General features: G+C 32.6%; 1 protein-coding gene across 1 annotated transcript; it reads left to right on the top strand.

Annotated features, from left to right (window-relative positions):
• The first annotated feature begins 1,041 nt into the window (after nucleotides 1-1,041).
• Nucleotides 1,042-26,356, top strand: LOC143236435 (uncharacterized). Its single transcript, XM_076474695.1, has 6 exons — nucleotides 1,042-1,067; nucleotides 1,240-2,739; nucleotides 10,766-10,849; nucleotides 13,538-13,599; nucleotides 17,213-17,379; nucleotides 24,253-26,356. Exons 1-6 carry the CDS (start codon nucleotides 1,042-1,044, stop codon nucleotides 24,445-24,447), a joined length of 2,034 nt encoding a protein of 677 aa, XP_076330810.1. The 3' UTR covers nucleotides 24,448-26,356.
• Nucleotides 26,357-27,602: the final 1,246 nt, after the last annotated feature.

The raw sequence follows: 27,602 nt of genomic DNA, 5'->3' as shown, positions 1-27,602 counted from the left end.
CTGCCAAAAATTTTTGTTTTCGTTTTTTTTGCGCAACGCTACACGATGGCTATGTACTCTAGGCGTCCCTACTTTAACAATGTAAGACTAGAGGCAAGGCAGCTAGTCATCAGCACCCACCGCCAACTATTGGACCTCTATTTTACCAAATAATAGTGGGATTGAACGACACATTATAACGCTTTCACGGCTGAAAAGTCTTGATGGGATAGGGATTCGAACCTGCGACCCTCAGATTACGAGTTGAGCGCTCCAACCACCTGGCCATGCGAGGCCAGTTTTTTAGCTTTTGATATACAGTATTGCAATGTGCTCGAGCAGACTACTAAGAAAGATGTGGAATTTAACATGGGTACAAAAACATTGGTTTTAAACTATTACTAATTCTTTCAAATGGCTTGAACTTGTCTGTAACCAATAATTAATTGCAAATCGGTTTTCTATAGCTACATCTGCTAGTAAAAATCCTGAGCATGTGCCTTCATATAGAAAACATGTAATAAATTCCAAAACACTATATTTTAAATAAAATAAAAGTGATAATTTTCTATAAATTAGATTATTAATATTTTAAACTAATGTAAAAATGTAGAAACAACGACTGAGTTTTAAAACTGAACCAACATAACACAAACTAACAAATATTTTCAAATGCTCGTCGTTTTGTGCAGTGTAGACGACACTGAAATGTGTCCCATCATAAATAATTTCAAGATGTTTTGATTTAGTGTCGCAAATCAGTACTTCTAACCAGTACTTCTTCTAAAATTAAAATTGTTAGTATAAAAGTTCATCAAAGTAAATAAAATGTTTATCTCCTGTGACTGTAGAAGTGACGTCATTTGGTAAATAAATCCAGTATTATTAAGATGTGATGGTACTTATTTATTGTTTGTATTTTGTGAAACTAGTTGGTAATTATCTTATCTCTTCGGCAGATGCCAAACGACCAGATCAAAAACAGCACACCACACTTCATCAGCACAACAACAACCCCTAACATCGCAGAGACCATATCCTTCATAACAAAGAGCACCACCAATGACAGCATTCCTCAACAACAACTAGTACACCGCCCTTTAACATCCAGTAAAACAACAACTTCCGGTAAGAGACCACTTCCATCAAATTTCAAGATAAATTTACCGAGTTAACAAAGAGCACCACCAATGACAAGGAACTAACCTCAATTCCTCAACAACAAACTAGTACACCATTGCCCTTTATATCTTCATCCAGTAAAACAACAACTTCCGGTAACGTCGTACAGACCACTTCCATCAAATTCCAAGATAAATTTCCTACTGAGTTAACAAAGAGCACCACTAATGACAAGGAACTAACCTCAATCCCTCAACAACAAACCTCAATCCCTCAACAACAAACCAGCAGATCATCATGCCCTATACCTTCATCCAGCACAACAACTTCCGGTAATATATTAGAGACAACTTCTATTAAATTCCAAGACAAATTGTCTACCGAGTTGACAAAGAGCACCATTAATGACAAGGAGCTAACCTCAATCCCTCAACAACAAACCAGCACACTATTGCCACCTATACCTTCATCCAACACAACAACAACTTCCGGTAACATCGTAGAGACCACTTCTATCAAGTGCAAACACAAATTTTCTACCGAGTTAACAAAGAGCACCACTAATGACAATGAACTAACCTCAATCCCTCAACAACAAACCAGCAGATCATCATCCCCTATACCTTCATCCAGCACAACAACAACTTCCGGTAACATATTAGAGACAACTTCTATTAAATTCCAAGACAAATTGTCTACCGAGTTGACAAAGAGCACCACTAATGACAAGGAGCTAACCTCAATCCCTCAACAACAAACCAGCAGATCATCATGCCCTATACCTTCATCCAGCACAACAACAACTTTCGGTAACATAGTAGAGACTACCTCTATTAAATTCCAAGACAAATTATCTACTGAGTTGACAAAGAGCACCACTAATGACAAGGAGCTAACCTCAATCCCTCAACAACAAACCAGCAGATCATCATGCCCTATACCTTCATCCAGCACAACAACAACTTTCGGTAACATAGTAGAGAGTACTTCTATTAAATTCCAAGACAAATTGTCTACCGAGTTGACAAAGAGTACCACTAATGACAAGGATCTAACCTCAATCCCTCAACAACAAACCAGCAGACCATCACCCCTTATACCTTCATCGAGCACAACAACAACTTCCGGTAACATCGTAGAGACTACTTCTATCAAGTGTAAACACAAATTGTCTACCGAGTTAACAAAGAGCACCACTAATGACGAGGAGCTAACCTCAATCCCTCAACAACAAAATGGCGACGTTGGGACCTTTACTCAAGATAAGCCCAACATGCAGGAAACAGGATCCGTATTCATTCATGACGGCCGCACGAGAATTATTGTTCCTCAGAATTCGTATAATGTTAGTAGTGTTAAGAAAACAGATATGCCGGGGAAAAAGGTAGAAATCTTATATAAATCGGACGCTCCGGGCATGAGCTTGAAAGCAACCAATGGGAATGAAAATTATAAGAACAATTTGCATGAAGGACTCAGTAGTTGTAACAGGTCCATCTGGACTCGAAACAATAAAGCGGTTTCTACTAAAAAGAAGTCGCTGGAAGAAACGGAGAGTATCTTGATACGCAGCACGGTTCGAGTTAAAGACACCAGGAGGTGCTGTCTAAGTTGGTGCTTTTGTTGCAGTTGTTCGTGGTAAGTAGGTTTAAAATTTATAAATGTTTACACTAATTTGTGGTGAAATTTTTACTTTAATGTCACATGAATTGGGGTAAACATAGACGTCAGAACTTGGAGGGAGCAAAGATACGTGCATTCCCTATTGGGAGATCACAATATCATTAACCCATGCCGGAAAATGTAACATGTCAAATGTGCATAACGAAATAAACATATGTGAAATTGCGATTTTGAAATGCACGACAGGCTTTTATTTTTTGTATGTGCAATGCAGAACTTATTATTATGTGAATAATATTTTAAAACGTTTCCAGACAGTTTTTAGATTGTAGGTTTCTGTCTACAAGATTTCTTGAAGGGTGTAAATATTTTTGTCACCCACTAGTTTTACTCATAATCCTCCTTCTTCATTTTCTTTTGTACTCGTTTTCATTCATGTATTTAATGCTACTAGATGCATCCTCATAAATGAAGTTCTTTTCTCTCATTGTTTTACTAGATAACTAGTAATAATTAAAACTACTTGGTAGTTAAGTAGTGTTGAAATCAAGACTGATTCTCAACTTGATAACTAGCAACAATTAAAACTACTTAGTAGTCAAGTAGAGTTGAAATCCAAACCAGACTGATTATCAACTTGATAACAAGTAACAATTAAAACTAATTAGTAGTCAGAGTTGAGTTCAAATAATTAACAACTTGATAACTAGTAGTCAAGTAGAGTTGAAATCCAAACCAGACTGATTATCAACTTGATCCAAACCAGACTGATTATCAACTTGATAACAAGTAATAATTAAAACTAATTAGTAGATGAATAGAGTTGAAACCCGAACCAGACTGATTATTAGCAAGATAACCAACAACTAAGTAGTTTTAATTGTTATTAGTTATCTAGCTGATAATCACTCTGTTTTGGATTTCAACTCTATTTATCTACTAATTAGTTTTAATTGTTATTAGTTATCTAGTTGATAATCAATCTGGATTGGATTTCATCTCCACTTAACTACTAATTAGTTTAAATTGTTGCTGGTTACTTAGTTGGTAATCAGTCTGGCTTAAATTTCAACTCTACTTAATTACTAATTAGTTTTAATTGTTGGTGGTTACTTAGTTGATAGTCAGTCAGGTTTGGATTTCAACTCCACTTAAGTACTATGTAGTTTTAATTGTTACTTGTTATGCAGTTGATAATTAATCTGGTTCAGATTTCATTTCCACTTTGTTTTGTTTCAAAATGCTAATGAAAGCATTAACGAAAAATATGACAAGACACGATAACAGCTTTACAGTTAACGTTCAGTCAAAAATATTTGTGGTCAGAAATGTACCTGTTTAGTTTTCTTGGTACGAATTTTGCAACGTTCTGCCCTTGTCTATAATAATATTGGATTTATCTGAGTAACGGTCTTTCTGTAAAAGGAAATTTTAGTTATTATTTGCATATAAAATTTTGTGTTAGTTATTAACCTCTACCAATATTCATTGATTGGTTATTACACCTCTACCAATATTCATTGATTGGTTATTACATTTCTACCAATATTCATTGATTGGTTATTACACCTCTACCAATATTCATTGATTAATTATAACACCTCTACCAATATTCATTGATTAATTATTGCACCTCCACCAACATTCATTGATTAGTTATTACATTTCTACCAATATTGCTTGATTAGTTATTACACCTCCACCAGCATTCAATGATTAGTTATTACCCCTCCACCATCATTCATTGATTAGTTCTTACGCCTCCACCAATATTCATTGATTAGTTATTACACCTCCACCAACATTCATTGATTAGTTATAACGCCTCCACCAACATTCATTGATTAGTTATTACACCTCCACCAACATTCATTGATTAGTTATAAAACCTCCTCCCACATTCATTGATTAGTTATTACACTTCCATCAACATTCATAGATTAGTTATTACACCTCCATCAACATTCATAGATTAGTTATTACACCTCCACCAACATTCATTGATTAGTTTTCACACCTATACCAACATTCTTTGATTAGTTTTTACACCCCAATCAACATTCATTGATTAGTTATAACACCTCCACCAATATTCATTGATTACTTATAACACCTCTACCAAAATTCATTGATTAATTATTACATTTCTACCAAAATTGTTTGATTAGTTATTACACCTCAACTAATTTTCATTGATTGGTTATAATACCTATACCAATATTCATTGATTGGTTATAATAACTCCACCAACATTCAATGATTAGTTATTACACCTCCACCAACATTCAATGATTAGTTATTACCCCTCCACCAATATTCAATGATTAGTTATTACCCCTCCACCAACATTCAATGATTAGTTATTACCCCTCCACCAACATTCATTGATTAATTATAACACCTCCACCAATATTCAATGATTGGTTATTACACCTCCACCAACATTCATTGATTAGTTATAACACCTCCATCAACATTCATTGACTAGTTATAACACTTCTACCAATATAGTTTGATTAGTTATTACATCTCTACCAATATTATGCGATTAATTATTACACTTCCACCAACATTCATTGATTAGTTATAAAACTTTCACCAACATTCATTGATTAGTTATTACACCTCCATCAACATTCATTGGTTAATTATAACACCTCCACCCAACATTCACTGATTAGTTATAACACCTCAACCAACATTCATTGATTACTTATAACACCTTCACCAACATTCATTGATTGGTTATAACACCTCCACCAACATTCGTTGATTAGTATTAACACCTCCACCAACATTCATTGATTAGTTTTACACCTCCACCAGTATTCATTGATTGGTTATTACACCTCTACCAACATTCATTGATTGGTTATAACACCTTTACCAGTATTCATTGATTGGTTATAACACTTCTACCAATATTGTTTGATTAGTTATTGCATCTCTACCAATATTATTTGATTATTTATTGTATCTCTACCAATATTATTTGATTATTTATTACACCTCCACCAACATTCATTGATTACTTGTAACACCTCAACCAATTTTCATTGATTGGTTATTATACCTCCACCGATATTCATTGATTAGTTATTACACTTCCACCAACATTCATTGATTAGTTATAACACCTCCACGAACATTCACTGATTAGTTATAACACCTCCACCAACATTCATTGATTACTTGTAACACCTCAACCAATTTTCATTGATTGGTTATTACACATCCACCAATATTCATTGATTAGTAATAACACCTCTACCAACATTCATTGACTAGAAATGACACCTCTACCGACATTCGTTGATTGGTAAAGACACCTCTACCGACATTCATTGATTAGTAATAACACCTCCACCGACATTCATTGATTACTAATAACACCTCAACCAATATTTATTGATTAGTAATAATACCTCTACCAATATACATTGCTATACAAGTCGAGGATTGCAAATATCCTATTTTTCAAACTTTAACAACAATATTAACTGACATGTCTATAATTTCTTGTACTGATTTTTATACCTTTAACGATATTACGAAAATGGCAAGTCCGGGACTTGACTATTCTGATTTTTATCACTTTAACGACAGTCCTAAAATGGTGTGTCCAGGATTTTAAAAGTATGATTCTTATATCTTTAATGATAATCCTAAAATGGCAGTCCAAGACTTGAATAATCTTTAATATGATGCACTATTAAATACTGAAGTTTGAGGTTTATTTAACAACCAATCCTGAAGACGGAGAATATCAAAAGAAAAACTGACTTATACAACTACAGATTTGACCAAATCATCCATACATAGAAATAACAAAACAATGTTGGTGATTCGAAAGACAGCTGTTGAAGAACAGATGATTTAGTAAACACGTAGCTTTCGTGCTGCCAATTTCTTCCTATAGGCAGAGTATTACCTGTACTTCGATTGAATTGTGGTTAGTTACTTTTGAAAAAGAACATGTTCTATACTCCAGACTACTTAATGAACGGTGTGTTAGTAGATGTTCTATATTCCAGATTATTTAACTGTGTATAAGTAGATGTTCTATATTTCAGACTACTTAATGAACGGTGTGTAAGTAGATGTTTTATATTCCAGATTACTTAATGAACGGTGTGTAAGTAAATGTTCTATATTCCAGATTACTTAATGAACGGTGTGTATGTAGATGTTCTATATTCCAGATTACGTAATGAACGGTGTGTAAGTAAATGTTCTATATTCCAGATTACTTAATGAACGGTGTGTAAGTTGATGTTCTATACTACAGATTACTTAATGAACGATGTGTAAGTAGATGTTCTATACTCCAGAATACTTAATGAACGGTGTGTAAGTAGATGTTCTATATTCCAGATTATTTAACGGTGTGTAAGTCGATGTTCTATATTTCAGACTACTTAATGAACGGTGTGTAAGTAGATGTTTTATATTCCAGATTACTTAATGAACGGTGTGTAAGTAAATGTTCTATGTTCCAGATTACTTAGTGAACGGTGTGTAAATAGATGTTCTATATTCCAGATTACGTAATGAACGGTGTGTAAGTAGATGTTCTATATTCCTGATTATTTAACGGTGTGTAAGTAGATGTTCTGTACTCCAGATTACTTAATGAACGGTGTGTAAGTAGATGTTCTATATTTCAGACTACTTAATGAACGGTGTGTTAGTAGATGTTCTATACTCCAGATTACTTAATGAATGGTGGGTAAGTAAATGTTCTATACTCCAGATTACTTAATGAACGGTGTGTAAGTAAATGTTCTATATTCCAGATTACTTAATGAACGGTGTGTAAGTAGATGTTCTATGTTCCAGATTACTTAATGAACGGTGTGTAAGTAGATGTTCTATACTCCAGATTACTCAATGAACGATGTGTAAGTTGATGTTCTATACTCCAGATTACTTAATGAACGGTGTGTAAGTAGATGTTCTATACTCCAGATTACTTAATGAACGATGTGTAAGTAGATGTTCTATACTCCAGATTACTTAATGAACGATGTGTAAGTAGATGTTCTATACTCCAGATTACTTAATGAACGGTGTGTAAGTAGATGTTCTATACTCCAGATTACTTAATGAACGGTGTGTAAGTAGATGTTCTATATCCCAGATTATTTAACGGTGTGTAAGTGGATGTTCTATATTTCAGACTACTTAATGAACGGTGTGTAAGTAGATGTTCTATATTCCAGATTACTTAATGAACGGTGTGTAAGTAGATGTTCTATATTCCAGATTACGTAATGAACGGTGTGTAAGTAGATGTTCTATACTCCAGATTACTTAATGAACGGTGTGTTAGTAGATGTTCTATACTCCAGATTACTTAATGAACGGTGTGTTAGTAGATGTTCTATACTCCAGATTACTTAATGAACGATGTGTAAGTAGATTTTCTATACTCCAGATTACCTAATGAATGGTGTGTAAGTAGATGTTCTATATTCCAGATTATTTAACGGTGTGTAAGTAGATGTTCTATATTTCAGACTACTTAATGAACGGTGTGTTAGTAGATGTTCTATATTCCAAATTATTTAACGGTGTGTAAGTAGATGTTCTATATTTCAGACTACTTAATGAACGGTGTGTAAGTAGATGTTCTATACTCCAGATTACTTAATGAACGATGTGTAAGTAGATGTTCTATACTCCAGATTACTTAATGAACGGTGTGTAAGTAGATGTTCTATATTCCAGATTATTTAACGGTGTGTAAGTAGATGTTCTAAACTCCAGATTACTTAATTAACGGTGTGTAAGTAGATGTTCTATACTCCAGATTACTTAATGAACGGTGTGTTAGTAGATGTTCTATATTCCAGATTAGTTAATGAATGGTGTGTAAGTAGATGTTCTATATTCCAGATTATTTAACGGTGTGTAAGTAGATGTTCTATATTTCAGACTACTTAATGAACGGTGTGTTAGTAGATGTTCTATATTCCAGATTACGTAATGAACGGTGTGTAAGTAGATGTTCTATATTCCAGATTACGTAATGAACGGTGTGTAAGTAGATATTCTATATTCCAGATTACTTAATGAACAGTGTGTAAGTAGATGTTCTATACTACAGATTACTTAATGAACGATGTGTAAGTAGATGTTCTATACTCCAGATTACATAATGAACGATGTGTAAGTAGATGTTCTATACTCCAGAATACTTAATGAACGGTGTGTAAGTAGATGTTCTATACTCCAGATTACTTAATGAACGGTGTGTAAGTAGATGTTCTATATTCCAGATTATTTAACGGTGTGTGAGTAGATGTTCTATATTTCAGACTACTTAATGAACGGTGTGTTAGTGGATGTTCTATGTTCCAGATTACTTAATGAATATTCTATAGCTGCACTTTGTAGTTCAGGTTACCAACTGAATAGTGTATAATTGGAGCTTTTATAGTTTGGTTACTTAACCTACGGAACATTCTATAACTAGACTTTTTATTTCAAGTTACCAATTTAGTAGCGTACAACTAAAAATTTGGCAGTTCAGGTTACAGTTGAATAGTGTATAAGTAGAGACTTTATTGTACGAGTTACTCAATGAACACGCCATAACTGGGATATTTATAATTGAGATTGCATGCTGAACTGTGTACAAGTTGACAATTAATTATTCAAAATACCTATTGAAAATTTTATAAATAAAGACCATCGTCCAGATTACCTATTGAACGTTATATAAATAAAAATACACATTTAATAATCCAGATTATCTATTGAACGTCATATTAATAGAGACCATTGTACAGATTACCTATTGAACATTGTATAAATAGAAATTATAGTCCAGATTACCTAATGAACATTGTACAAATATAAATTATAGTCCAGATTACCTAATGAACATTGTACAAATATAAATTATAGTCCAGATTACCTAATGAACATTGTACAAATATAAATTATAGTCCAGGTTACCTTATGAACATTATACAAATAGAAATTATTACCAAATTACCTAATGAACATTGTATAAATAGAAATTATAGTCCAGATTACCTAATGAACATTGTACAAATATAAATTATAGTCCAGGTTACCTAATGAACATTATACAAATAGAAATTATTACCAAATTACCTAATGAACATTGTATAAATAGAAATTATAGACCAGATTACCTAATTATCATTGTATAAATAGAAATTATAGTCCAGATTACCGATTGAACATTATACAAATAGAAATTATTACCAAATTACCTAATGAACATTGTATAAATAGAAATTATAGTCCAGATTACCTAATGAACATTGTACAAATATAAATTATAGACCAGATTACCTAATGAACATTGTACAAATATAAATTATAGTCCAAGTTACCTAATGAACATTATACAAATAGAAATTATTACCAAATTACCTAATGAACATTGTATAAATAGAAATTATAGACCAGATTACCTAATTAACATTGTATAAATAGAAATTATAGTCCAGATTACCGATTGAACATTATACAAATAGAAATTATAGACCAGATTACCTAATGAACATTGTATAAATATAAATTATTGTCCAGATTACCGATTGAACATTGTATAAATAGAGACTATAATCCAGATTATCTGCTTAACAGCCTTCAGGTAGAAATAGTTCAGGTTTATTATTAGACTAATCTTGAAGTAGAACTACAGACGTTATAGTCCACAGCGCTCTTTTAACTTCACTGTGTTTACTAAACTAGACTTAAGGTGGAACAAAAGACCTTACAGTCCACCATAATTACTAAACTACCTTTTAGGTAGATCTACAGAGCCTTTAGTCCAAATCATACACTTTGTTAATTATCACATCACTTTAAAGAAACTTGACATATCAGTAGACAAGATCCAACAGATGTGTGTTTTAGACCAGTATAATTATATAGTTAATAGCGTGTTTTTACTTTCAGAATTTCTAATGAAGAAACACGACCTGTCAGTAGACAAGATACCACATATGTGTGTTTTACACCAGTATAATTATGGTTAATAGTCTATTTTTATTTTCAGCATTGCTTCGAAGAGACGTGACTCATCAGCAGACAAGACACAAGAGATGAGTCTTTTAGACCAGTATTTTAGCAGAGAACCACCGTAAGTTGTTCGTTTTTTCTTGTATGTAACTTTATGAAAATTTGACGTTAAAAGAAAATAATAGCAACTTGATTTTCCTCTTTTGTAACATGAAATATTTTCTCTAGAGTTACTGCTCGCCCCTTGTGACCATCTTTGTCATCAAGGGGTAATGGTAAGCCCAAAATGACCTATTGAATGGTAAAAGAAATGGACAGTAAACATGATGTCAGAATAATTTGCTGAGGAGCAAATAGAACAGAGTGTAAGTTATAAATGTTGAGAAAAGAATATTCAGAAGAGAAAAGAAGGATTATTTAGAAGCGTTATATCTTATATGGTAATTTTCACACATAAGGTGTCAGGAATATTTAATACTGGGAAACATAAATATGATGAGTTAGAGAAGTAATATTGTGTTTATTTGAACGTTTAGTAGGTAGACATTATCACAAAGATTTGTTCAGGGGAGCCATTAATAGTATTATTTGGAAGAGTACTAAACTCTGTATTGTTCTTCAATCAAGGAGTATTGAGAACATTTATTCAACGGGGTGTTATTAGGGAAATTTCTAAAAAAGAGCTATCCTAAACAATCGTCCACAAAATATTGTTCAAATAACAGGTTGTGTGGGAATTTGTCCTAGATCAAAACACCTAGAGCTGTTCTAGCTGAAAAACATTAGATGGAATACCTTAGAGCAAATACCGATATATGATCCAGATAAGATATTGAGGAATATTCTGGATACGAAACATTTGGAGATATTGTTTAGAGTAAACAAGTAAGAGATAATATAAATAGGAAATGTTGAAAGAAATTGCCCAGAGACAAGATGCAGAGAGTAATAAAAGTATGAGAGGTTAAAAGGAATTGTCCAAGGAAGAGATCCATAGGATATGACAAATAAATGTCTGTAGGAATTTTCCATAGAGAGATTCCAAGTACAAAATGTTGAAGGAATTGAGCACAGGAAAGATATTAAAAAGTTAAAATTCAAGGAACATGTGTATGTATTTGAAACAAATATTCATATCCACAAACGAACAACGTTTTGTAATATACACTTATAATTTTTATTTAAACCAATCAGCAGTTGTAAAAAAAATTATTTTACATATTGCAACGAGTGTAAAAAACAGCAACTGTGTGCTACATAAGTAAAACAATCAGAGCTGAATGTAAGGAGTTAATGAGTGATTTTCAAGTCAAGTCTTGAAGTCGATAAACAGGCTGAATATTGTAATTTATAAAGGTGGTCAAATAATTATACAAAAGAAAGGAAGCTACACTAAGAATGTCGAACGATAATATACATTAAAACCACCCTTTTTAACAAACTTCATGAACTGGTTAAATAAAAACTTAACTGTATAAGCCTAGCTCCTCTAGAAACAAGATTAGTAATTCCAAATAGTTTTATAATTTTAATGTTTTATGTTTTACCTAAAGAATTTTCCTGTAGGCCCACAGTATAAAACATTTCATCCTTTTCCAAAGTAGCTAAATCTTTAACGTAGGAATATTCTTCCCTGGATGATAAAATTACTTACGTTTAGAATTTGTTGAACAAATGTGTAAAATGAATATAAATAGTAACGATATACTTGTAGCTTTTGATATTGTATCACTATTCACGAAAGTACCTATTGATACAAATATCAACTGTTTTGAGACCAGTCGTTGAAACTATAGACACGATAAACAAAAAATTGTGCTGAAAACTTATGTTTTCTATTTAATAATAAGATATGTAAACAAACTGAAGGCCTAGCTATGGGTTCTCCAACATCTTCTATGTTGTGTGGTTTGTGTTGAAAACTTGTATTTTCTATTTAATAGTAAGATATGTAAACAAACTGAAGGCCTAGCTGTGGGTTCTCCAACATCTTCTTTGTTGTGTGGTTTGTGTTGAAAACTTGTATTTTCTATTTAATAGTAAGATATGTAAACAAACTGAAGGCCTAGCTGTGGGTTCTCCAACATCTTCTTTGTTGTGTGGTTTGTGTTGAAAACTTGTATTTTATATTTAATAATAAGATATGTAAACAAACTGAAGGCCTAGCTGTGGGGTCTCGAAGATCTTCTTTGTTGTGTGGTTTGTGTTGAAAACTTGTATTTTCTATTTAATAATAAGATGTGTAAACAAACTGAAGGCCTAGATGTGGATTCTCAATTATCTCCTTTGTTGTGTGGTCTTTTTACGGATCGGTTTGAAACTGATGCGTTATAGAATGGAAACATAAGTATGAAATATGGATTAGGTATGTTGATGATATATTCGTGGTGTAGTGGCATGGTGAAGAAGATTTGCTGGAATTCACTAAATACTTAACTAGCCTCGAAACCCCTATTTTTTTACTTACGAATTAAAAAAAAACAGTTTACCGTCGTCGAAAGTATTTGTTTAAAAATTAAGTTTGAAACTAAAGTCTATCGTAAACGTTTTTCTGTTATCATGTCGTTACACCAAGAAACATATCTTCCTAAGTCTCAAAAAATGTCAGCTTTTTCATTTTATATTTACAAGTCTTTAAAGCTACGTTCTAATTAAATGAGCTGTTACATGCTAAACACATAGTATTAGATAGATGTTTTTCTCATGGTTACTGTTAACACAGACTCCTACTGTTTTAAATCTCTGGTCCGTATATTATTTGTTTACTTAAGTTGCTATTCTCCAGTAAATAAAATACTCCTCTTCGTAGCCCGACCTTAGAGGAAATCCGATGTTGGGGAAAGTCTTTCGAGAAACTAATGAAGTGTTCAGGTGAGTGATTGACTTCATTTTATTTTATCTTATCTAGTACTCGAACGTTTGGTTAAGACCTATATAACTTGTAAATCGCATGCACTTTTACCTAATTTAAAATTTGAACTGAAGCACTTTTAAAAGCGCTTGAAATATGTCGAACCGAATAAAATTTCCCTGACTGTGAGTCCGAGGGTTCGTGTTTTGTGACATCAACCCGTTCTACATTTTAAAACCTTGGGCGTCTGATAAAAGTGACAGTTAACTTCCACAAGACAATAGTGTCGTCTGACTCTCTAATATCAACTTTATACGCAGATAACCTTCCGTGTTAAAATTGTCAAAAATAGAAAAAAATAATTATTAACAGGAATTATGCATTATAGTAATTCTTTTGTAATTTTCTTGAATGTATATCTACTGACTGTGTGCCTAAAATTTTGACTTTCGGGTTCGTTGGGCCTGAGAAATAAAAAATTTCAAAATTATGACGTGAATTCTTCACCAGTTACGAGTCCGAAATAAAATTTAAAAATTCACTTTTGATGAAATATCACCACAATAAACAGTGTTCTACCCACTGCTGACATGGAACTCTAATTTTTAGCGAAATAAGATTTACAAAAACACCAACAATAATAAAATCATTTAAACAAAATAACGCCGTGCAAGTTGTTAAGCCTTTCTTATAGCAACAATATTAACTTGTTCAGTGCCGTAGACGAGATAACTCGTCCAAGCCGATCGGTAACACAGTGCCACGGACGAGTTAATTCGTTTTCAGTAATACCTAATTTCAACGCTAGATGTCAGAATCATACATGCATTTGACCTATTTACAAATTGTTTCACTTTCGATCCAAAATGGCGTCACGAAAAAAGGTTACAAAATGAAGAAGCATTAGAGTTGTATTTTGAACTTGGTTCGGAGTTGCCGTAGCAGCTGAAATACGTGGCAGTCAACAGGTTAAACAAGTTCTAGAGTTACTACGGTCTGAACCTTTTCTTCAAAGGATTTAGTTCACTTGAACTTTAAAACATACTGATTTATTTTGTTATCAATTCTACTAATGATCGAGAATATTTTGTCCTTCATATGATAAACAATGTTTTCTCTTACGTACACAAATAGATTGCAGCCAAAACATGGAAAACATACAGCAACTTTATAATCCGAAAAAAACAACAACAACAAAAACAGCTATACAACAGTTCTGCGCTTGTCGCGTCACAAAAACCCTTATATTCCAAGGAAAGCCACGCATTAAATGAATCAAGGTAGAAACAGTCCATACAGGATGACAGACTTAACAGAATGAAAAAACAGGAATCACGCTTTTATTATTTTCTCATATATATATATATATATACCTATGTTGTAATACGACAAAGTGTTCGATTAGGTATAATATTAACCAGAATGTTTGAATAACTATTAAGAGTTAAGCTAGGTTTAAGAGTATCAGTAATTATGTAGAATATATGCACTTATTTATAAATTGCTGATATATTTATATTGTTAATTACCCAATAAATGAGTTTATTCTGTTGTCCTTACATTTCCAAAAAAAATTACTTTTTATATCTTAACACGAAGCTACAGAATGGATCATCTTCACTGCGTCATTGCGAGTATCGAACTCTGAATTTTATTTTTATACGTGAGCAAGCATCCGTTATGTAGGCATAAATAATTATCGTCATAAGTTTAAAGCTGTGTCGTGTACATTTTGTTCGACAGGGAAAATAATATTTCTGATTGTATTTTCTCATACAGAGAATCAAGGTCAACAGACTTAAGTTTCTTTATGCTTTACAAGTTTACTTTATGTAATGTTTTAATCCACTGAATTATATACTAACAACAACAAGGTTATTAACCGGTAAAGTGACCTTCGTACTGTTTGTCAACTTCAGAGATTGATATAAACTTTAACTCTCAATGTATAACCGTACGTTTACGGAGCCACAATGTAAACATGCTGGGTTTCATTTCCAGTGGAGCATATACTTCAGATACATCGTTGTGTAGATTCATACTTATTTTATAACAAGAAACTATTGAATATTATCATCTTAAAGTAACACGTGATACTGTTAAAACAGCACAGATTCACCGTGGCCAAAAGGTGACAATAATCAAATAACACCACATAAATTACTAATCAGTGATGACGAGAAAACCCATTTGTAGAGAAATATATATGTAAAAACGGCTCGTTTGGGTTGAGAAAATATTTTACGTAGAGAAGCAAACAACGTTTCCACCTTTTTCGGTCATCGTCAGGTTCACAAAGAAAGAAAGAGGTAACTGACCGATAGTTGACCACATGTTTGAAGGGGATTGTGTAACTGAGTGTAGAAATGTAGAGGGCGTACTTAGATGTTTGATTATATTTATTAATATAGGTATAAAGATATTTCTTTGTATTCAAAAACCAGGCACAAAACTTAGGTCTATAATATGTAAAAACTACACAGACAAACACCATACCAACATTATTTATAAAATACAATGTAATAACTGCCACGACTTCTGTATTGGAGAAACAAGTAGAAAAATGGAAACCAGATTCAAAGAACACAAAACGTCACCTTCACACGATTTCGAACACTGCAAATCAAATAAACACAACATAACCATAGAAAACACCGAAATACTAAATAAAAATACAAACATATAACAACACAAGCCCAAAATAAACCAACACAAAGGAATACCTTTATACCTATATTAATAAAAATAATCAAACATCTAAGCACGCCCTCTACATTCCTACACTAAGCTACACAATCCCCTTCAAACATGTGGTCAGCTGTCTGTCAGTTACCTCTTTCTTTCTTTGTGAACCTGACGATGATCGAAGAAGGTCGAAACGTTGTTCGCTCCTCTACATAAAAATTTCTCAACCTAAACCAGCCGTTTTTACATATACATAAATTACTGTTAGAACACAGATTCATCGTGGCCGAAAGGTGACAATAATCAAATAATACCACATAGATTACTGTTACAATACAGATTCATTGTGATCGAAAGGTGACATAACTTAAATACCCAACTCACTGCAGATTCAGCTTAGGCTTACTGAAGATATGGTAGTCTCTAAGACAGTGGTTCCCAACCAGGGGTACGAGATAGCAAGCGTTCCAGGGGGTGCGAGATAACATTTATTTTGGCCACCTTCACCTTTATTCTTAAATAAATAACTACTGTGAGGGGTGCGAGAACATATTAAATTTTTTTTAGGGTTGCGGGGCATAAAAAAGGTTGGGAACCACAGCTCTAAGATAAAACTGTTTTCACGCGTTAGAGATACTGTTGTATCGATGTTAAACTATGAAACTGTCAAAAATTAAACTCATACTATTATGTCTGTGGAAGAATCGATTAAAATATAGTAACAATATAAAGATCACAGGTTAAGGTACCGATAATCTGCTGTTTAGATATAATTGTAACGTAGGAGAAATGTAAAAGTATGACCATCAAACCAACGTTTTTCAAAACTGGTGTTACAAATCCAACTAAAGTTTAATGAATATAGTTTAAACTTACCTTTAAAGTTGTCGTTTTAGATTCGGAAATAGTAAATAATAAATAAATCGTAGTTTTGTTTGTTTGTTGCAGCTGGTCGTAAACTGTTCAAGGAATTTTTAAAGTGTGAGTACAGTGAAGAAAATATACTCTTTTGGTTGGCCTGTGAAGACCTGAAGAGGGAGTCCAATCCTGAAGTAGTAGAAGAGAAAGCAAGACTGATATATGAAGATTTTATATCCATTCTTTCTCCAAAAGAGGTAAATCACCTACTCTATAGTCATCAAATTACGTTAATCATATGTATTTTAAGTATTCAAAGGACTTTAACTAGCCAATTCAGAAAAAAAATCTCTTTGTTTTTAATTCTAAAATATTGATATTACTTGCAAAAAGCTACAACATTCCTTTGACAACTGCTTCTATATTTTAAAAATATTTTATAAGAATTTCCAATGGAAGAAAAAAAGCAAATTCATGAGTTTAAAGTAGACTTTTACTTCGAAAAGAGCCTAATCACACTAGGTCATAAAATTAAGTTTAATTAAGCGAAAATGAGAATTTGCATCATATTAGCAAACTCAAATTAAGTTTTATTCCAAGATTATACCACACAATATTAAAAAATAAAATATATTGAATTTCACATAATATTTGCATTACATTTGTTTGCAAAGCAAACTTGACGTTATTACAGTGCTACATTATATCGAGTAATAAAATAGGCCTAATATCAAGAAAATGCTGCATAGTGTAGCGCTTCCCTGATAGATAACTCAAATTAATTAGATCGTCCCATTGGTGGATAAAATCGTTATCAAAATTAAAGAAAAGATTAAACAATTGTATGTGTGTGTTTTTTCTAGTTTTATTTGAGGAGGATTACGTTTCGAACTAGGCTTTTCATCAGTTCGTATAGCTAACAACAAAAAGCGCATGCGCAAATTTTAAAAATTGTGTGCGTAACAATTTGGATGTTGAACATGAAATTTATCTACAAAGTTACATCTTATACATAAATATTAGAAGTTAAGAAAATAGACTGAAATGAAATTTAAACAAAATGTAGAAAAATTAGGAAAGAAAAGCGTTCACTTAAACTAGATTGTTTTAGGATTTCCAGAGTGTAGGATGGTCTCTTTCATATTTTCCTAAAATTTTAAAGAAACAAAAAAAGAAGCTTATTAGCCCATCAAGGACATACCTTTCAGCTCTCAGTTATAACCATCCCTTACTACTCATGTATCCATCCAATCTTCTTAAACTCAGTTAAATTTTGTGCCTCCACTACCCTTGAAGGTAGTTCATACCAACAGCCAACTGTTCTGTTTGAAATACTATCTAAATTGAAAACGATGCTTACGCTGCTAAAATTAAATTTATGACCCCTTGATCTATTATTTTCGCTCTTAAAACACAAAAACGTTTGATGGATTTATATTATTAATACTTTAATAATCTTGAACACCTCGGGTAAATCCCCTCTGACCCTTCTTCTCTCCAGGATAATTTCGTCATCCAAACTGTCATCCTAGTGGCTCTTCTCTGAATATTTTCCAACAATTTAATGTCCTTCTTGAGGGGCGCAGCTAGCCTAGTTGCTTTACGCCATAAAGCACCAAACCAACCTTCCTGAAGAGGGAGCCAAAACTGTACACAGTACTTTAAATAAGACCTTACAAGTGATCTGTACAGTACAATAATAGTATCCCTTGCCTTGTATTCTATATTTCTATAGATTCTACCCAAAAATCCTATTAACCGTACTGCTATCTACAGTACACTGTTTAGATTACTTAAATAATTTCTAGATCACAGCATCTTTTCCCTCATCTACAGTATTTAACGTATTTTCATTTAAATTGTAACAATAATTTGAGTCGTGAAAACCTACATGCATCACCTTAGATTTTGGATAGTTACACATCGTCTGCCACATATTGGTATCAAATGATCTGAATCTTCATGTAAATCTGCAGTATCTTTGATACAGTTAGTTACCAAAAAATATAATGTCATCTGCAAACTTCAAGATTTTGTTCGTCATTTCAGAGCCAATATTATTAATATAAATCACAAACGGCACAGGACCTATCACAGAGCCCTGTTGTAACTGTGACCCAGTGTTTTCTTTTGTTGGAGAATTAATAAGTCCCATAATCGAAAAGTTCTCATCTGTACGGCTGTTGATGGTGAAATGTTTACTTATAGGTGTATCTTGGTTCCCAGTTTAATATACACAAAAGTGTATTAGTACAGTCCTCATCTGTACGGCTGTTGATGGTGAAATGTTTACTTATAGGTGTATCTTGGTTCCCAGTTTAATGTACACAATAGTGTATTAGTACAGTCCTCATCTGTACGGCTGTTGATGGTGAAATGTTTACTTATAGGTGTATCTTGGTTCCCAGTTTAATGTACACAAAAGTGTATTAGTACAGTCCTCATCTGTACGGCTGTTGATGGTGAAATGTTTACTTATAGGTGTATCTTGGTTCCCAGTTTAATGTACACAAAAGTGTATTAGTACAGTCCTCATCTGTACGGCTGTTGATGGTGAAATGTTTACTTATAGGTGTAACTTGGTTCCCAGTTTAATGTACACAAAAGTGTATTAGTACAGTCCTCATCTGTACGGCTGTTGATGGTGAAATGTTTACTTATAGGTGTATCTTGGTTCCCAGTTTAATGTACACAAAAGTGTATTAGTACAGTCCTCATCTGTACGGCTGTTGATGGTGAAATGTTGACTTATAGGTGTATCTTGGTTCCCAGTTTAATATAGTTTAGATGTTCTCGCACTCGATCACCGAGTCAGCGACATGTTTGTGCAATGTATAAACTACTGTAGGTTTTACAAATTATACAGTAAACGATATATTCAGTATATATGTAAAGGACAGTCTGATGTTGGAAACTGTGTTTTCCTCGTAGGTGTATGTAGTGCTTTTTATATGGACAGGTGATATACCTGTTTCATTTAACTATGTGAGTGTCTGGAGTATTATTTTGTTTTTATTTAAGGTTACTGTGCACCAGTGTTTATTTTAGATTGTGTCATGTCTGTGAGAAATAATCTGTGGACCCTTGAAAAAATATTTAGTGATAGGGTCTTCATTAAATATTGTGTAATTGTTTAGTATAATATCTGTCATCTTCTTGTTTATTTGATGGTCAAATAGATCAATGTGTTCTTTTGTTTGCTCATAGATCTGTGAACTAGCTTTGGTAGCTGCATCGTAGGTTAGTGAACCAGAGAAGTATATTTTAGTAAAGAATAACATGCATTACTGTTAGAGTAAAGTTTAATCGTGATCAGAAGGTAGCAGTAATCAAATAGCATGGCATAGATTACTGTCATAACACAGCTTCATCGTGAATAAAAAGTGACAGTAATCCAATAACATGTCATATATCAATATTACAACACAGCTACATCGTGATAAAAGTGTATTTGTTTTTTGTTTTGGAATTTCGCACAAAGCAACTCGAGGGCTATCTGTGCTAGCCGTCCCTAATTTAGCAGTGTAAGACTAGAGGGAAGGCAGCTAGTCATCACCACCCACCGCCAACTCTTGGGCTACTCTTTTACCAACGAATAGTGGGATTGACCGTCAAATTATAACGCCCCCACGGCTGGGAGGGCGAGCATGTTTGGCGCGACTCGGGCGCGAACCCGCGACCCTCAGATTACAAAGCGCACGCCTTAACGCGCTAGGCCATGCCAGGGCTAAAAGTGTATTAGTGATCCAATAACACGACACAGATTACTGTTACGCTGGAAAATCCAAAAACTTTGTTTTCCTATATTTTCTCATCTTTTCTAGATTATGTTTCAATTTTATTTCAATAAGTTTTATGTTTTCTTTACTAGTAATACTTATGTACAAGATGTAACTTTGCAGAGAAATTTCACACTCAATGTTCAAAATATTGCGCATGCGTCTTGTAAGTTGTACGCTCTGACGAAGAATTCAGTTCGAAATGTCATCCTCTTCAAATGAAAAAAAAAATATAGCAATTGTTTAATTTATTCCTTATATTTTTGTTTGAAAAATAACGTTACGTCAAGTAATATTCACTTTTAAAGCCATTCTCAGTGAATAATAGATATCACCTAACACATTCCGTATAAATATTCAGCCTATCTCTAAACCAATTATAGACAGACCAAACGGTTAGTTGTGAAATCAAATACTTTTGCCAGTTATATTTTGATGACTTTAAAATGTGATATACAGGATAAGTCTCATTGGTTACAATTGTACATTTAATTAAAAGCTCTTGTCATTTACACTGTTTGCCATTTTACAGAAAAAATACAGTAAGTTAAAAGTAATTAGATGCCTAAATATTTAACTTGGTGAGGTTTTTCTCTATTTTTGTCTTATGTTTAACGTGTAATTTTACATTGTATGTTTTAAATATTTCACTTCTTATTATTTCCTTCTTTTTTTTATAATGTTGTAGATGTGTTTAAGGGGTTCCTTTTTCAGGATTCACTTCCTGGTTTAGTTACGTTATTTCCTGGTGACTTATATCGCTACATTCGCTTTAGCCTGAAAAGGTTCTAAATAAAAGATATGCAGTATTTATATTGCATTATAAACGTTGCTAGCTCGTTTTATCCGAAACCCGTGATCAGTCTTCAATTCACATTTTCAGTATCTCCACATTATGACACTTGGTCTATAACTTCCATTTAAAGTGGCTTTAACTTCTCTTAACTTAGAGGCTTTCAATGGCAAATTTTTGCTGAACCCAAATTTCTGAAGTCGTTACGTTAACATAACTTCTTCCCTTTCTACAACTAACATTGTCTTAACTAAGAGCAAACGACGTTTGAAAACGCCCAATATAGTATTTTAAAAAATGAATTTTAAACACTTAGATATCTAAACCTTTTTCACAAATTCGCAACGCTGGCAATAGGGGAGAGAATGGTGCTACCCGTATCTATTACAACAGAGTAGATAATTAGATTAAACTGCAAAGGTCAAGGCCTATATAAATTCTAATTGCTAAATAGGCCTATATTAACATAATCACTGCGCCATATTAAGAAATTTAAAAATAGACATAAATTTATTGCACACGACTGGTGGGGTTCCAGTAGATTTAACTTCACGAAATCACCAATCCATAACTACGAATATTAAATACTCTTAAATCCACACATTATTTTCACCATATTGGAGAAATGAAAAGTCAGTTTAATGTAAATATAATATAAATGTTGGTATACTAAACAGTTACTATGTGTTAAGCCTACTTGACACTCACTACACTGTAAAGCATTAATCCATAACTAATGTTTAGTATTTCTACTCTTCATTGTTCAGAAGCAAGTACTTGTAAAATGAAAATATATATAGAGATTCATCGTGATTAAAAGGTGGCAGTAATCCAATAACACGTCACAGATTACTGTTCCAACACAGCTTCATCGTGATTAAAAGATACATCTTGTTTCAATATAATAAGTAATTTTGCAATCACTCTGAATGTTCATCATATTGGAAGAAACAAACGTTGGTTTAATACAAAATTTGAAACAAATATTTGCATATTGAACATTTACTATGTGTTAAGCCTACTTAACGTTGTAAAGTATTAACCCATAATTAATGTGTAATGTTCAGAAACAAATAGTTGTAAAATGTAATTATGTAATATTGAAATACAAAATTTATTACTTTTTCATAATGATAATCATTGCTTAAATCAAGCATATATTTATGTGTCGAGAAAATATATTTAACTTACTGATTTACTTGTTCAAAGCACATGAGCCTATAAGGAGTAATATTGTGGTGAGGACGTATCCAAACCCTCATCTTTTGATGCCCTTCCATAAGTTCCTTATAGGTGCCTGAAAAGTTGGATAGAAATCAATGTAATGATAAAGTGAGCTTATTGGGCCCTTGGGAGTGACATTGGAAGTTCAAGCGTAACACCAACTCCATTATCTTACTTCGAAATGTGCCTTTCATATTTGCTAAAAATTAATAGAATATCATAGGAAACACCCATAAGCACTCTTGGAATTTGGCATGTATTGGACGGCTCCAAGTTTGATTGACACCATTTCAACTATAGGCAAAATGCGCCCACTCACAGTAGCCCTTAGGAAAATCACCTGTCTTATGACATTCCCGCGGTCCTTAAGGACGTATGCCAATTTTGTTTGATGCCAATCAGAAACGATAGGCGTGAAAGGCAGACAAACTGGCAGACTGTTCATTATCATGGTAAAAATATAAACCAGACATTTTAAAATATCTTCAAAATATCACGATTAAATCTTTTGGTAGAACGTCTCTTAGTAATCTGGAACGATTATCATAAAGTTGATCGAGTGCTCATAATGGCGATGGAGTAAGACAATTTTTATTTAATCAGATGAACATACAGAGAATAAATATTTATATACGCCTTTCTTTTGGTTTTCTCTATGTACAATGTATTTATAGTTTTCATTTTGTCAGACACGAGAAAAACTACCGAAAGTTGTGCAGTCAAAATACGTTTTACTGGTAATCCAACAAAACGCGACGTGTGACCTAGGATGTTATTATAACAACGAAGTTGGAAAGCAGAGACCTTCTGACAGTTGAGCACCGCTGTAGATATTTTCACCTTAGATTGAAGTTAATATGAAAATTATATTTATAGTTTTAGTTCCTACCACTAGATGGCTGTTCTTGTCAGATAAGTTCTTTTTGTCTTAATCTTTCAAAATAACAAAACTAACGAATTTTAAAAGAACAAAAAATACATTAAGGTAAGTAAACTCTACTAGAAGAGAGTCCTGCATTCAGGTATTACTGAGATTTTTTAAAGTACTAAACTTTGATCTTTATATGTGAAATTGTGTTTATGTGCACAGCTTCTATGTGCACAATCCTACAATTACTGACTTTAAATAAAAGGGAGGGAAGAAAAAATAGTGCACGTAGGTCATTAAGTTCTCTTCTCTTCTGTGTTTCATAAAGAAACTGGACTCACTTAACTCCATATGTAGCTCTGATCTATTAAAATTGTTAATGTTTTTACTTTGTTTACACAGTCTGTCAATACTATTAACACGCGTGTTCAAAGGATAAATGTAAAACTTCATTTCCTACTAACAGGTGAGCTTGGACTCACGAGTTCGAGAAATCATCAACAACAACATGGTGGAACCCACACCTCACACCTTTGACGAAGCCCAACTCCAAATATACACCCTCATGCACAGAGATTCTTACCCTCGCTTTGTCAACTCCCAAATGTACAGAAAACTCGCACAATTACCCAAACCTAATCAGAAAGGAAGCGTTGTCTAGAAATCGCGATTATATTCAGAGATTAAACAGACATGGAACAGATTGTCTTTCGATGTTTCAAGCCATTAGTATTTTTGGCCTTCTGACTAGAATTTCATGTATTTTTTAGGATCTCTATCCCCAGAAGTGTGTGTAGGAGACATCTGATTACAGGGGATTCTGACGTTCTCTCTAAAATAAGTGGTCTCCGCCATCAGGATTAGTTTTGGCTTCAATTAATTAAACTCATTAATGATTCGTGTAATGTGCTTCATGTTCAGTGGAAACTGGTCCGACATCTTTCAGCTCAAGTACTTTTACGTAACGATTGTTATTTCGTGACAAACAGTCTGTGTGGGATTGTTTTTATAGACAGTATGGGACTCTCTTAGTACCTGAAGACATATTTCTAAAAAACGAAACAGTCTTAGACTTCCGTTTCATCTAACCATTATACTAATGAAGCTAAAGTGCTGGATTGATAATTACATTACAGTGACGGTCATGATTTTTACTGCTTCTTAAATCATCATCTGTATGAAGAAATCGCTGTTTTATGTAAAATTACTGAAAGCTTTCTTTTTCCACTTAGGTTCTCAAAGACGTAGTTGTTATTTATCACCATTATTTATCAAATATTAATTTCTATATCTTGTTGTAGATTAGATTGTAAAATATGTAATTTTTACAGTTTTTGCAATGTTATTTAGCGTAGTAATATAATATAATATACATTACAACTGTTCCTCTCACCAATAATAATTACTGTATGGAGGGTATGAATTTGTAGTCAACGTGATCACAAATTTAAGGCCTATTGGTTTAGTAGGTTTACGTCTGTCACGTTACATTAATTACCCATAGATATCCTATAATACCCAAACCAAATACACTGACGCAAAGTAAAAAATGAAATTATGACTTACGATAAAAAACAGAACATAATATCCAGTATATATTTAAATATGTTAATTCGTGATAATTTTTAAAAACTTGTTAGTAAAAGATCAGTCATGAGTTTTATATAAAATATGGTTTCTTATTACTTCAGTTTTTCTTCTGATTATTATTGTGTTCCTCACTACTGTAACTTGAAATATTATTTGATTTCGAACAATTTGAACTGTCAGTTAATCATGCTAGTTGTTTTTAACGATAAACATTCATTAAGGTTTGTTTGCTTTTATAATATTTATACAAATTAATTATTCTGTTGTTTACAGTTTAAAGATATATTAAAGTGCTTATAGTTCCTAATTACTTATCGTTCTTTATTCTCGAAAGTTTTCAAACTTCCCAAACATAATTCTGCTTAGAAAAAGAATGATTAATTAGGTAACGTTACTGCAGTGTTTGTAATCCATTTCTTTGTTATAGAGCAGAGCTACATTCTGCCATCTGCTATCTCCTCCACAAGGAATCGAATCTGGAATTTCAGCTTTGTAAGTCTCTAAAATTATCGCTGTCCCACCAAGCGACCTCAGTAAACTGCACGATAACATTATTTTCTGAACTAGCAATTGATTTATTATAATTAAATAAAAGTTGTTTATTGTTATGATTTGTTTCTTAAAATTATCAGCTTCATAACTTTAAATTTTAATGTTTATAAATATGCTAAATTGAATAAATTAAAAATTCATACGTTATCGAAATGCCATTGGTTCATCATGTATCTTAAACTGGTTATTCTCTGTAAATTATCTAAACTCTTACTATTCACAAGTGTAAGAAACAAGCGAATGTAAATATGTGACAGAAATGCACACATATATTTGACCATTAATTGTAGCGCTTCAGTGCAGGTGTTCAGCAGATTATGTTTTTTTAAAATAACAACTTCTCGTGAACAACATTTTCCCACAGATATAATAAGGCTTTGTATCAATGTTTTTCCGCCAAATGAAGCTAATATTATTGAAAAAACTAACTGGAGGTATAGTAGTTTGTTGCTTACGTTTATCTCTTTAACTATTAAGTGTAATTAAGTTCACACGTTAGTATAGCCACAGACATTACATGTTAATCTTCTATCCATGAACACAATGGTGTAATCCAAATGGAAATATCTGTAGCGGAAAATATACGTACGCTTCAATGAAATGTACAAATATCAATTTCTTATCATTTCAGCTAAAAAGTACATAGATAAGTTATTAACAACAATTTATTAATAATATATCGGGAGGACGTAATATTTACACAATGAAACTTAACTAATTCGTAAACACGTAGTTTGGCGAAAGTTGAAGCCTTTTTAAACGACAAATTTAGGCTTAGTTCAATACTTTATGTATTCAAAACCTCAGAACTTTTAAAGTATGCATTTTTTTCTGTTTATATTAACTGCTGGCGTCGCTTATTATAATATCTATTGTCAATGTTGTGCTTACCTCTTTAGAAAACAAACTCGTTTTTAAAATTAAAAAATACTTAGAAAAGTTAGATATGGAGTTGTTCAAAGAGACGATGAGTTTCGTATTTCACTGGTAATAAAAAATATTAACAATAGATGGCAACACACACTAAGGGTTTAAGATATTTGCGATGCGAGGTTCTTCCAGATAATAATTCTTTTATTAGTTCTGTGAAACTGCCATGTTATTTCAGAAATGTTTTATACCATGTGCGACTCCATATCCCAACCACATTTTACTTCCAATCCTATGCAACATTGGGATTTCAGTGTTTCATGTAAAAATCCAAAGTTAACCACTATTTATTATTAGCAATCATATTCGTTCTTTTACAATAGAAACTACTCGAATCTTAACTAAACAGTGGATGTTAGTGATATTGTTTATTCAGCTAAAATACTAAAACCAAAGTCAATGCCGAGTCTATAGTTTGTTTTTAAGTAAACTAATGTAATCTATATTTAAACGTATTCATCTAATACACACAGTATCGCAAGAATGGCATATAATATGTTTTTAAGTTAAATACTGCATAGTAGACAAAACCGGGATATGAACTTGAGGTAATTACCAAGACAAAAATTTTACACTAGACAAATATATTTCTAGGCTTACACTTTAGTGTTTAAATTTCATTAATTTTGTAAAACAAGATGAACGAATGACTACGTTATTTATGGTAATCTCAGAAGTTTTGAGAGGTTTCTCAGACACGAATAGCCGTTTCCCAGTTTTTGAAAAACATGTTTCATATGATAT

Source organism: Tachypleus tridentatus, chromosome 13, assembly GCF_004210375.1.
Source record: "Tachypleus tridentatus isolate NWPU-2018 chromosome 13, ASM421037v1, whole genome shotgun sequence".
NCBI lineage: Eukaryota > Metazoa > Arthropoda > Merostomata > Xiphosura > Limulidae > Tachypleus > Tachypleus tridentatus.
Note: the sequence above shows the minus strand (reverse complement) of the source record. Positions and strands in the feature narration are given on the sequence as shown.

Coding starts and splice junctions, on each gene's coding strand:
- LOC143236435 (XM_076474695.1), top strand. CDS start 1,042: ATGACAGCATTCCTCAACAACAACTA. Junction 10,850..13,537: donor TATTTTAGCAGAGAACCACC/GTAAGTTGTTCG, acceptor TCCTCTTCGTAG/CCCGACCTTAGAGGAAATCC. Junction 13,600..17,212: donor GAAACTAATGAAGTGTTCAG/GTGAGTGATTGA, acceptor TGTTTGTTGCAG/CTGGTCGTAAACTGTTCAAG.